Here is a 13,255-nt window from a genome sequence, read left to right as displayed (position 1 = left end):
CACAAGAACAAAGCAGACCCAGCTGTTTCCATTCAGTACCCACAGCAGGTGACTGGGCTCCTTTATTTTACATGCTTAATGCAGACAGTGTCAGCTGAAGCCACGTGGAGACCTCGGATCGTCCAACAAGTCAAGTGTGCCATGGGCTTGAACTAGGGACATCTTATTGCAGTTTTCTGAGCCAGGATCCAGGTGTCTGGAACCTTTCTACACCACCCTTTCCCCCACATTTACCCCTGTTTCTTCAGGCTTCTAATGACAGTTATACCTGGTCCAAGTAGAATTACCCACGTGGTTACATACTCCCTGAGAACCAGAGTACAGGGGAGGATGGCTAGGAGGGAGGACGGCTGAGAGAACGTAGAGTGATGGATGAATGGATGGGAGGGAGAGGTGAGAGATGGGTGAATGAGTGGACTGACACGTAAATGGATTGAAGGAAAGATGGATGATGGATGGATGGAAGGTGAACGGATGGGTAAGTGGATAGAACGGATGAGTAGACACTAATAGTGGGATGAGCTAGAAAGGAGGGGGAAGGCTACTAGGGTGGTTGCATGGGCTGGGGAGGAAATTTTTCTGTTTTCTTGTTGCAAACAGAAGCCTTTGGCACTAAAGTGACCCAGGCTGGAGAAGCTAGATGCTTTGCCCCCAGCCTCAGACAGGTGCGAGCACAGCCTCAAGCTGGGTGTCTGCACCCCGCTGGGGGAGACCCACCCGCCCTAAACTCGGCGCCTGACGGTGCCAGGGTGGGGGGAGCGCCCCGCCCCCACCTCCGGAGGTGGCGTCCCACGCAGCCGCAACAAGCTGCCGTTGTCCCGCGGGCCGTGGGCCCCGCACACTGGGGCTTTGTCCGGCCCCCCGCCAAGGCCCACGGGGGAGGGGGCCCCACATGACCGAAGGGGTAGGAGGAGCCTGCGGCGGCGGCGGCGGCGGTGGCGGCGGCAGCGGCTCCCTCCATCACTTCCCTCCGGGGCCGGGGGTCGGCGGGCGGTGGCGGCGGCGGCTGGACAGAGCTGAGCAGGGTCGCAGACGCCAGGCCCCTGGTTCCCCATCAGGCTACAGGCTCCGGGCCTGGGCCAGTCCGGCAGCTGTGAACCTAGCGCTTTCCAGGCGCCGAGCTGGGGGTGCGCCTCGCCACTCTACCTCAGGATCATGGGGAATGGCATGACCAAGGTAGGGGGAACCCCCGCAGTGCCGGACGCCCCCCCCCCCCGCACAGGTCTCTGACCTTCTTTCTGCTCCCACACCCGAGATGTCTACCACATCGCTGTCACTCTGCCCTCCAGACTGCATTTCCTTGCCTTTCTGTCTCTGTCCTCTGTGCGGACTCTGACTCTTGCTGTGCCTTTCGCTTGTCTCTCTCTTTCTCTCTCTCTCTCTCTCTCTCTCTCTCTCTCTCTCTCTCTCTCTCTCTTTCTCTCTCTCGTTCGTGTGTGTGGTGTGGGGTGTGTGTGTGTGTGTGGCATGTGGCATGTGGCATGTGTGTGGTGTGTGTGTGGTGTGTGTGTGTGTGTGTGTGTGTGTGTGTGTGCTGTCTGTCTGACTCCTGTGTCTGTGTGATTCCTGGACTCTGAACCCTCTCTCTATCCCTCCAGCTCTGCTCTTATGGCCTTCCACCTGTGCCTGCCTCGGTCCACTCTGTCCGGGTCTCACTCAGTGCTCCTCCCTGATCTCTACCTGGGACTTCCTACTCATCCCTAGTCTTCTTTCTACCTGTCCCCAGGCTGACCTCCCTGGCCCTTCCTGTTCTTGCATCTTTCCCAGAGCCCCAGACCCCTCACGCCGCACCCAGACCTATCAGGGAGATGGGTTCCTGAGGTCCAAGCACCAAAAGAGAAGAGCTGCGGGGGTGGGGGGCAGCTACCATGGGTGGGAAGGGGTGCAGGCTGCCCCCTGACCCCTGCTGTCCTTCCTCCAGGTACTTCCTGGACTCTACCTTGGAAACTTCATTGGTGAGCACTGCCCACTCTGTCCCAAGGCCATGGCATATGTCCCAGGCCTGTGTCCACTATTCATGCTCCAGCCCACACAACTTAGATGCTTTCAAGAATGGAGTGTGGGGGAGGGAGGGTGCCAGGCTGGGAGGAGAAAGGATTCTTCATGAAGGATTAGGGGTGCAAGGGTTGGCCACCGTCCCCAGACTGGAGAGAGCACTTCCAATTCAGCCTCCCTCCCAAGGTTCACCAACAGGTTAAAGGCCCACACAAAGGAGGGCCTTGGTTCTGAGCTTCGCCCACCTCCTCAGCACAAAGCCCAGCAGCCCAGAAGATTTCTTCCATTAGGTTTTTGTTGAGGTCTGCCTAGAGGTATGACTTCCCTTAGTGGGAAGCTGTGAATTCTCTGGAGAGGAGCTGGACCATCAGTTCCTATAAGCAGAATCCTGAGTGGAAGCACCAGGCGGCCTCAAAGCAGGGGGTGGCAAGCCTGCAGCTTTCTGCCTTCTCTTTTTTCTCATCTCTTCCTTCCACAGTCTTCCATGGGGGAGAGCGAGCACCCTCACATCCCGCCTGCCCGGGCTTCATGCTGGCGGTGGGGAGCCAGAACCCAACATAGACTTTTGACTTTGTGGTGGAAAATGTGCTGAGACAGGCTGGCTCAAGGCCTAGGGACCCAAGGTAGAAAAGTCACAGAGAAGACTCAGGTGACCCGCCCTATGGCCCTGGCTCCTTCCTCCCTAGGAGCCTCCTCAGCAGCTCCTGCCACATTGATTTCTGAGAAGATTTGGCTAAGTTGTGTGTTATTTCCATAAGGACAAGAGTCATGAAGTTGACCCCAGACTCAGAGCCCAGCCGAAGCCTGCACATAGTAGGCACATGCTGGTACATCTCACTCCCCAGAGATGACCGCTGGCATCCTGAAAGGGTGTTCTCCGGGGTTATGTGTCACATAGTGTAGATACGGATGTGATAGTTAAAACGAGTGGAACCCCACTCTGCACGCTGCTCAGGAAGTGATGTGTCCCACTTAGAACACACATCAGCTATCTATCAGCTCATAGTTTTCACTGTTGCACGGGAGTCCGAAGTCCAGCTGTACCTATTTCCACCCAGCCCCCTTTTGATGGGCATTAGGTTATTCCAAACATTTAGCCGCTTCTGCATCAAACGGTGCTGCAGAGAACGCCAGCTCCATGTGCAATCACGCTGTCCACAGATTCCTAGAAGTACCACTGCTGGGTTGGAGGATGAAGTAGGGATGGGTGTCTGGGATGTGAAGGACAGCACAAGCCTGGAGCATACCAGCCTAAGTCTGATGGGCGCCCCAGAGGTGAGGGAGGGCACACACAAGCCTGCAGAGGGTGGGCCAAGCAGGCAGGGGAGGGGCGAGAATGCAAGCTGGGCACTGGCTTCTGCTGCAGTTAGTCATTAGGAATAAATAAGTCACACCTGCCAACTTGGCTCAAGCGGCCTGTTTCTTTCAGATGCCAAAGACCCGGATCAGCTGGGCCGGAATAAGATCACACATATCATCTCTATCCACGAATCACCCCAGCCTCTGTTACAGGTACTCCGAACTCTCCATTCCAGGGCTGGTAGGTGGGAGAGAAAGCTGTTGGTCCAGGGCTGCCCTTCACCCCATTCCTACCTCCTAGTACTGGAGGTAGGACCCTAGGCCAGTGCTCTATCCCTGAGCCACCGTCCCTGGACTAGCATCTGGACCCCAGCTGACCCATCCATCCTCCTCATTAGGTTGGTTTTTATCACCCCTATTTGGCGACTGAGGCCACAGAGGTAAATGAACTCACCTAAGGTCATACAGTGAGGAAGCTAGCCAACTGGGATTTGAACATAGGCTATCTGACCCTAGAGGTCTTGTATCAATCCTTAATATTAGGACTTTAAAGCAGGTCTCCTATTAATCCTTTTGTGCACCTACCTGGGCATCCTTCCAATTGCCAAGTGTCTGGATGATTCCAAACAGAAGATCCTGGGTTCTGTGTCTTGCTGTACAACCTTGGGCTATGACTTCAGCTCTTGGGTGCTTTTGATCCCAATTGCCCCAGAGGGATGTGGGGAGAGTGCAAAGGCCCTGCCAGACGTGAAAGATACTTCTGTATGATGTAAGGCACCGTATCATTAAATGGCTGGCTCTGCTTTTGTGGAATCCTAAGGAAGAGAAGATGGTTTTAAAACCAAGAGGAAAGAGTTAAGAAACTCAAAGCACTGGTGCTAGAGTCAAGGAGACCATTTATTCTCCTTGTGACCTTATGCACAGGGCCAGCTGAGCTCCACTCACCTACCTATCGAGTGGAAAGCTTACAATAGTACTGACCTCACTGAGTTTCTTTGAGTCATATATAGACAGTCAATAAAGCATAACTGATAAAAGATAAGTTTTTGTTTTCAAATACTCTTATCCCAGGCTAGGAAGATGTCTCAGCATCTAAGAACAATTTCTACAGATCCCCAGCACCCATGTAAAAGCCAGGCATGCCCATATGTACCTGCAACCCTGGCGCTGGAGGTAGATGGGGTGGAGGCAGGAGAGTCTTTGGGACCAGCTGGCTACCAACCTGGCTGAAAAGCATCTCCAGGTTCTTTGAGAAAGCCTGTCTCAGGGGAATAAGGCAGAGGGTGACAGAGTGGCAGAGGGTGATGGAACAAGCCACTTGACCTTGGCATACATGTGCACAAATGTATGTAGGCACCCCTCCTACACATACTGTGCACACACACACATACACATATTCCAATTAAAGAGCCTCTTGTATTACATTCTGTGTCTGCTACATCTACTAAAGGCTCAGGAGATCTGAGATTAAAAAAGCAAAACAAACAAACAAACAAACAAACAGGCTCCATGGAGCTGGAGAGATGGCTCAGTGGTTAAGAGCACTTGTTTTTTTTGTTTTTTTTTTTGGTTTTTTTTGGTTTTTTGGGTTTTTTTTTGTTTGTTTGTTTGTTTGTTTTGAGACAGGGTTTCTCTGTGTAGCCCTGGCTATCCTGGAACTCACTCTGTAGACCAGGCTGGCCTCGAACTCAGAAATCTGCCTGCCTCTGTCTCCCCAATGCTGGGATTAAAGGTGTGCACCACCACTGCCCAGCACACCTCTTCTTATAAAAGACCCAAGCTTGATTCCCAGGGCCCACTTGGCAGCTCACACTGTAACTCCAGTTCTAGAGAGATCTGATGCCCTCTTCTGACCTTCAAGGGCGCTAGGCACAGAAATAATGCACATTAACATACCTGCAGGCAGAACATTCATACACTTAAAAACTTTTAAATACATTTTTTTAAAAAATGATCGAATTCCCCACAGACTTGCTGTGATAACCTTGGCAGGTTCCTTCACCCTTTCAGGGTCTTAGGTTTTGTTTTGTTTTTTTTACCTATCAAATTTGATGGTCTCTAAGAGCAGCTGGCAATAATCTATGACTTTCATTGTCAATGAAGAAATTTCCAGGCCAGTGGAGTCTGATTTTGCATTCTAGGGCAGCCTCGTTCTGAAGCACTGGAGTATGTAGTCTGAACAGATTGCATGGGCATGCTTTCCAAGTTATTAATGTGTTTATTAAAGCAATGAGTGCTTAGAGAAAGAGCCCTCCCCCAACACCTCCCCGGCAGCCATCCTTCCCATCGGGGAGTTCAGCAGGCAGGGTTTTGACGCTACCAGGCAAGCCCACATCGAACACACTGCAAAATGAAACTGCAGATCTTGCAAACAACATGGGATTCCATGACCTTGGAAGTGTTAGACAGAGACGGAACAAACCTCCATGGACACAAGAGGACAGGTCCTGTGTCCTTTAAGAGCCACAGCCACAAGCCCCGAAAAGGGTTATGTGAAGTAACAAAGTATTAAGGGGAATACTTGAGAAAGGGCAGTGAGGGGTTTGGGACGTGGGCAAAAATATCTGCAGTACCCTTGTGTGGAGCCTCGGCACAAAACAGAGCTGCCAGACCAGTTCGTGAAGCTGTTGGTGCTGATGCTGCTGGTGGTGGTGGTGGTGGTGCTGCTGCTGTTGGTGCTGCTGCTGCTGCTGCTGCTGCTGTTGTTGTTGCTGATGCTCCTGGTGGCGGTGGTGGTGTGTGTGGTGTTTATCTGTCTGTCTTTTGAGACAGAGATTTACTATGGTAGCCCAGGTTGGCCTCTAACTCATAATCCCCCTGCCTCAGCCTCCTGAATGCTAGGATCACAAATGTGATGTGGCTCTGCCTGACTCACATTTTTCTTTTCATAATTTGTACTCTTCAAGACAAATGAGCTCTGCCCTTTTCACTGTATAACTTTGCAATCCCTGTTGGAGGAGAGGGAAGAAACACCTTCCCAGTTTGCAAGTCCTCCTGTCCATGTCACCTGTGGGTGAGGATACCATCTGTACAGACAGAGCTGGCAGGCCCATACAACCAGTACCTGCTCTCTGGGGACTGGAAAACACTGGTGATCTAGGGAGGGGCAGGACTGGGCTGGGGTCACACTTGCCTTGGCAGCTCGGGCTGGGGGAGGGGTGCAGGCAAGGCTCCACCATCTGAGTGTGCATTTCGTCCTTGCAGGATATCACCTACCTTCGAATCTCAGTGTCTGATACTCCTGAGGTACCCATGTAAGTTCCCCTGGATGGGCCAACCGCTGACAGAGCTGCCCCCTGAGGTGGGAGTGAGGGCAGAGAGTACTGACTCCAGAAAGCTGTCAGGGAGCAACCTGCATCTGTTTCAACCATGTCCTTGTAGCATGTCCCTAATCTCCAGAGCCTCAGCCTCCTTCTCTATGACATGGAAAAAGTGTCCTGTCTCTTGGGACCGGGTGTACAGCAGATTTGAGGGTCAGACTCGACCTGCATCCTGGCTTGCAGTTAAGACACCTGGTTTGCAGCCAGGCTTTGCCATTGACTGCTCTGTGACCTTGGCCAAACCATTGTCCTCTCTGAGATTTGGCTACAACAAGACAGGATGTGATGAGTCAAGGCTGTTTGCAAAGATGAGGTGACCCGGGTTGAGGATGTGGACAGAACCCGGTGATTGCAGGGACTTTGGAAAACAGGTTTTGTTTGGTTCAGTAGCACCAGGTACCTGGAGCTCTGGATGGTCTCAGGCTGAAGCCTTGCCTGTTGGGGCTCTTCTCCCAGACCCTTGCTAATTACTGTCCCAGTTCCTCTGGTTGCAGACCCCAGAAGAATGGCACCCTCACTCTCCCCACACCCAAGTCCTTGTTCCTTGTACCCACCGGAGAGGCATCTGCCTAGATGGTGGGGCCAGTCTCTCTCCCTGCCTGCTATGCTGCCTGCCCCCTTTCCAAGCAGTGAAACATGCTGGCTGCACTGAGGACCAAGGGTTGTGTATCCCTTGCTGTCTGTAAGTGGGGAGGACACACCTCCTGAGAGACCTGGCCCCCAGCACTGCCTTCCCTGTTACTTTCTTCTCTAGCAAAAAGCACTTCAAAGAATGCGTCCACTTTATTCACTCTTGCCGCCTCAACGGGGGTAACTGCCTTGTGCACTGGTGAGTCCTCCCATGCATGCCTGTCCTGTGGGGCGGGTCCCCTCCAGCCTGTCACTGTCACGGTGCTGACAGTCCATCACTCATCTGGACAGATCACTCAGAGGCTCATCACACCTAGCAGCCCAATGACCATAGCCCAGCAATTGTGTCTTCCTGAGACTCAGTTTCCTTATCTGTAAAGTGGGGGGAATAAGCATCATGTTGAAGGAACTAGATGAGGTCACATAGGTAGACCCATCAATCTAGCTTCTGCTTTCCTCCCCTGAAGGCCTTTGAGGCATGAATGCAGGGCTAGGACTGTGTCTTCTCCAGTATCCCTGACCCAAAGATGCCATCCATCCAATGGCAACTCACCAAGGGTTCTGGCTGGGGCCAAGGGATTAATAGCACTCTTAAGACCCAGCTCTCCCCATATTTAGCCATCCTAACCTCCCCTTCCTCAAACCCACAGCATATCTTTCACTGTGAGATCATTGTACGTGCTACTTAAGACTATTTTGCCTTGTTCTTCCTGTGGTGTGGGTAATTGAACTCAGATTCATACACAGCAAGCAAGCACTCCACAATTTACCTACAGCCCCTGCCCCACAACATTCTGAGTTAAACCTATCTTTCTTCCTTCTTTCTTTCTCTCTTTCTTTCTTTCTTTCTTTTTTTGAACTGTTGTTGTAATTTTATGTGTATGAGTACACCATTGCTCTCTTCAGACACACCAGAAGAGGGCATCAGATCCCATTACAGATGGTTGTGAGCCACCATGTGGTTGCTGGGAATTGAACTCAGGACTTCTGGAAGAGCAGTCGGTGCTCTTAACCGCTGAGCCATCTCTCCAGCCCAAACCTATCTTTCAAAACTCAGCTAGGCGTCACTTTCTAGGGATCCTCTCCTTACACCTCCCCCACTCTCACTAAGGAAATCTCTCTGCTTATGTGGCCCCAGACTCATCTTGTCTTCAAGCGCTCATCGGTACCTGAAACAGCTACTTTGGTTAGTGGCTTTTCTCCAAACTCCACTGTAAGCTCCAAGGCAGCAGAGAGCATGGGTTTTATTCCTTACTCTACCCCAGGACCTGACGACAGTCAGGGGATGTTTGTTAAACGAACAAATGACTATTTCAGCCAGTCCCTTGGTGTGGTATTGGTCAGAGGAAAAGGAAATGTCACAAGCCAAATCTTGGAGCTAGGAAGGCAGGCTCCCTGTGGTCGGAGCTCAGGGGACAACATGAAGAAGCTCCTTGTAAGGCCAGGGACCTGGCAGGGAGGGAAGATGGTGGACACTGGGACTTTCCTGAAGCCTGGGGTTGTCCCTGATCTAGCTTTGCAGGTATCTCTCGAAGTACCACCATAGTGATCGCCTACGTGATGACAGTGACTGGACTTGGCTGGCAGGAAGTGCTTGACGCCATCAAAGCCTCCCGGCCCATCGCCAACCCAAACCCAGGCTTTAGGCAGCAGCTTGAGGAGTTTGGCTGGGCAAACTCCCAGAAGGTAGGGGCTGTGCAGGGCCGGAGCTGTGGGAGGCCGGGAAAGCCTGAATCTCTCCTTGATTTTTAGCACCTGTTGGATGGGATGTAGCCTGGGCCTCTCCCCTCTCTACACTCTCACTTTGGTAACAAACTCACAATCCTCCTGCCTCAGACTCCCAAGCGCTGGGATTGCACCATAGGTCACACCTGGGCTGGGTTTTCAGGGTTTGTTTTGTCTTTTTAACTGAGAATCTGGATGCTTTTAGACAAGACTGTGGCCAACACAGGCAGTCCTGGGTTAGTCCACTTGGGGTGAGGGTGTCTGTGTCCTATTCCAACCAGGGTCTTTCTAAGACCAAAGGAGTCCCTTCGCTTAGTGTTTCTGGGGAGCTGACACATGAAAATATCAGGTTGAAGCCACTCAGCCAAAACTGGCAGTGAGAGGGAGAGACATGAACAGTGACGGGAGGGTTCTCAGAAGGTGGCACAGGGGATTCCAGGGCTGCTGTAGGTCGGAAGCCGACAAGGAAGGGAGACTGGATTTATGGTGTCTCTGAGTCTAGAGATGGGGAGACTCAAGAAGGCGGCTTAATGCGGTTTGCAGCGGGCCAGTCTGGAAGATGGGAGTGTCATGGGTAGTCGGGTTCCCCAGAGGTTAGGGCCTGGGGTGAAGCCGGGCGCCCCCATGAGGGTTGGAAAGTCTTAGACGGGAGATAGAGTACGCTTAGAGGAGCCAGGTGTGGGGAGAGGGCGAGGGGTAGAGGTGGCAAATGGGTAACAGCTAGACGCTCGCCCCGCTTCCCCTCCCCGCCCCAGCTTCGTCGGCAGCTGGAGGAGCGCTTCGGGGAGATCCCGTTCCGCGACGAGGAGGACTTGCGCGCGCTGCTGCCTCTCTGCAGGCGCTGTCGCCAGGGCTCGGCGACGTCGGCAGCGTCGGCCACCACAGCGTCCTCGGCCGCTTCCGAGGGGACCCTGCAGCGCCTGGTGCCGCGATCGCCGCGGGACTCACACCGGCCGCTGCCCCTGCTGACGCGCGTCAAGCAGACTTTCTTCTGCCTCCCGCGGTGCCTGTCGCGCAAGGGCGACAAGTGAGCGCTGCGTCCACTGCTCCGCTGACGCCGCAGCCTTCGGGGGCGGCCGGAGCTTCCCGCGGCTGGGACGCACCCAGAGCCCGTGGAAGCCTTGCCCCTTCCCCGTACCCACCACGCTTGTCTGCGTCCGTCATCAGTGTCCGCTCTGTGAGTCTGTGTTCGGCTGGCCTGCTGCAAGCCATCTGGTGCCTTAGTCCCTGGACTCGGGTCCTGGGCCTCCACCCCGACAGGCGCGGAGCAGGAGGGAGGGTAGGGTGGGGCGGACCGGCCTGGAGGAGATTAAAGACACACAGAAGTTGCCTGGCCCGGTGCCTCTGGTCATTCCGCAGAGCTTGGGCTCCCGGGAGCCTGCAGGAAACAGAGCAGGGACAACATGCAGGGGCCCTGGGCAGTGCCCTTCTCCACCAGTCTTCAGAGCTGAATTCCAAGACCACGCCTTTCTTTGACACCAGTCTCCCCCCCCCCCATTTCTCCAGAGGCCTGGACTCCTGACACCGCCCTTTCTCTGGACCCTTCACCTCTCCGAAGCCCCTTCCTCTTCCCCAGTTCTCCTTCCTTCTCTGCACAGATTACTGGTTAGTGTGGTCCGATTGATGGTGTTGCCTTCACGTCATCTTTTACTGTCTGAGATGGCTTTATCCTCAGCGAGAACACCCAGGCTCAGAGAGGTCAGGCAGCTGGCCCAAGCACACACAGCAAGACCAGATCATTCCCAGTTGTGACAGTAGGGAGGAAGCAATTCCTAGGGTGGAGGTTTCTGGAGAAAAACACCCAGAGGGGTTCAGGGGGTGGCGGAACTCTTTTTTTTTTTTTTAAGGTTACCAAGCCAATAAAACAGTAAGTAACCCTATGGGTGAACAGAGGAATGGGTGTCATCAGAGCTGACGACCTGAAAGAGCCCAAGTAGACTCTTGGGGCTCCGTGGTCCATGGGGAGGCAGAGATCTCAGCACTGAGCTGAGCCAATGGTGAAATGACCACACCTGCCTCCAATTCCACATTCACTCAAGTATTCACACTGTGTGCCAGGTACTGTGCTGGGCCCCAGGGCTACCACGGTGAGCAAAGCTCTTCTGTACGCTGCTGACGTTCTAGTGGGAGACACTAAATAAGAGAAAGGGTAAGAGAGTGGGACCATCTTGCCATCTGGTGGGGAGAGCAGTACATGCAAAGGCCCTGAGTTAGGACAATGTGAAGAGAATAGAGGCCAGACTCTCCCTGAGGGCAGGAGCCGCCTGCATCCTCCTGATTGGTTGATGGCACCGCAGGCCACTGCTTTCTAGTCCTTTGGTAAGAAAGGGAACCCTTCGGTATAGTGATCCAGATCCTCCCAGACGCTTCTCGACCCCGACATCACCTCTACACCTTATGGCAGCAGTGAGGGCTCTCTATGGAGGACACTGTCACTCTGCGCAACAGTGTAGCCCAGATGATCCTCACTCCACACTATCTAAAGCTGACCCGTTTATCAGAGAAGAAAACCGAGGCTGGTTCTCCAGGTTATAAGCAAAAGACAGGACTCGGATGTGAGCTCGGGCAGCCTGGCTGCACACCACACTTCTCATTATTTACCCTGTGTGATCCAGAGATATGAAAGGCTCCTCTGACGTGTGGGAGACAGCTGCTTCGAGGAACAGAACGCCCCAGACTGGCTTTCTAAATCTCCATCCCAGTCGGAGTATAGATGGGAAAGTTATCTACTGACTTTTTTTCCTATTCACTGTTCCCTAAACAATATATCAGGCACCTGACATTTGCTTCAGATTCGACTTGAGTATTTTTAGAGGTGGTTCAAAGTATGTAGGCATATTCTTGCAGGTTCTGTGTAAATAGTCCACCCCTTGGTTTAAAGGATTTGCCATGCATTTCAACATTCAGCGGGATTCTGGAACCAACCCAACACTAAGGGACAACTAATTATTACTCTTGTTAGTCACATGAAGTGCTTTGTGCCCGTCTCCCCCTCCCCCACCCAAACCACCCCACCCCCGTTTACAGGCTGAGTGGACTCTGTCTGCATGAATATCATGGGGCAGCTGCTGGCGTATGGGACCAAGAAGAGGAATAAGAATGCCCTCCCATGGGTGCTTGTGAAAGGGAAACCGACTCCCCTCCTCTGTCCATGCTGGCTGGAACAGCTGCTGCACTAGGGGATTTTTTTTTTCTTTCAGAGCCTCAGTTCCATCACATACACAGCAAGGGCTGGGGAAATAAAGTTGGAGAGGAGAGAGGACCTAGTAATGAGACGGTCATAACCTGCCTGTCTTCAGAGTCATCCATGGCTCCCCATGGCCCTGGTGCTGTGGCCCCCTTCGCACCCCAGACACAGAGGCCATGGGAATTGCCCTTCCCACACCTTATTTCTGGTCCTCTCTCCTCTCCAACTTTATTTCTTTCTGTTTCTAAATGCTTCCTCTCTCTCATCTCACCATTAGAGTTTCCCTCTGCCTGTATTACTTCCTCCCACCACCTTCCCCTCCCATGATCCTCTGCTTAGCCATCTCTCCTGGAGACAGCTTTCCTTGGTGTCCCCATTGACTTAACTCACTTACTAACTTTTATTATTATTATTATTATTATTATTATTTTTACCCCAAACACTGCCCACTTCCCCACTCTGCAGCTGGCATTTAGTAAGTGTTGAATGGGTGGTTGCAGGGTCTGTCCCTTAAACTTTGCACACTGCTGTTCACAACAGTATTCTGGAGGCATCCTAGGTGTCCCCCTGCCCCCATCCACCAGGACATACATGACCTTGGCTTCAACCTCACCCCCAACCACCACTGCCCAACACCCAAGGATAAAGCTTGACTTTTGAAGACACTCAGGGTCTGCCTCTACCTCTTCTTCCTTAATAACTCTTCTCCTCCCCCGACCACATGGATTCCATAACTGCACATTTCCCTGCTTCCTGTAATGTATTTGTAACCCCTAAACCAACACATGCATTGCAAGCAGAAGGCACAGAAATGAGATGGGACCAGGAATGAAGGAGTTGGGAAGGAATTAATGAAGGGAACAGTGTCTAGTGCTGCTCGGGGAGGGGAGGTGGGTGGTCAGGGTGATGACAGGCCTACAGAGTGACTTCCAGGACAGCCAGGACTATACAGAGAAGCCTTATTTCAGAAAAGAGAGAGAAAGGGAAAAAGGGAGAAAGGGAGAAAGGGAGGAAGGGAGAAAGAGAGGAAGAGAGAAAGAGAGAAAGAAAGAAAGAAAGAAAGAAAGAAAGAAAGAAAGAAAGAAAGAAAGAAAGAAAG

The 13,255-nt window shown here is 52.7% G+C and overlaps 1 protein-coding gene across 4 annotated transcripts; it reads left to right on the top strand.

Moving 5' to 3' along the window:
* Positions 1 to 892: 892 nt before the first annotated feature.
* Positions 893 to 10,000, top strand: Dusp15 (dual specificity phosphatase 15). 4 transcript variants are annotated; one of them, XM_028774987.1, is made up of 8 exons: positions 1,130 to 1,176; positions 1,922 to 1,955; positions 3,425 to 3,507; positions 6,499 to 6,548; positions 7,369 to 7,443; positions 7,895 to 7,918; positions 8,759 to 8,930; positions 9,725 to 10,000. In XM_028774987.1, the coding sequence occupies exons 1-8, from the start codon at positions 1,156 to 1,158 to the stop codon at positions 9,998 to 10,000; spliced, it is 735 nt and encodes a 244-aa protein (XP_028630820.1). In that variant the 5' UTR covers positions 1,130 to 1,155. The 4 variants fall into 4 exon arrangements, with proteins under 4 accessions (XP_028630821.1, XP_028630822.1, XP_028630820.1 ...); XM_028774988.1 differs by lacking the exons at positions 1,130 to 1,176; positions 7,895 to 7,918 and adding an exon at positions 893 to 904; XM_028774986.1 differs by lacking the exon at positions 7,895 to 7,918.
* Positions 10,001 to 13,255: the final 3,255 nt, after the last annotated feature.

The sequence above is a fragment of the Grammomys surdaster genome, unplaced genomic scaffold (assembly GCF_004785775.1).
Source record: "Grammomys surdaster isolate TR1022 unplaced genomic scaffold, NIH_TR_1.0 251, whole genome shotgun sequence".
Lineage (NCBI taxonomy): Eukaryota > Metazoa > Chordata > Mammalia > Rodentia > Muridae > Grammomys > Grammomys surdaster.
Note: the sequence above shows the minus strand (reverse complement) of the source record. Positions and strands in the feature narration are given on the sequence as shown.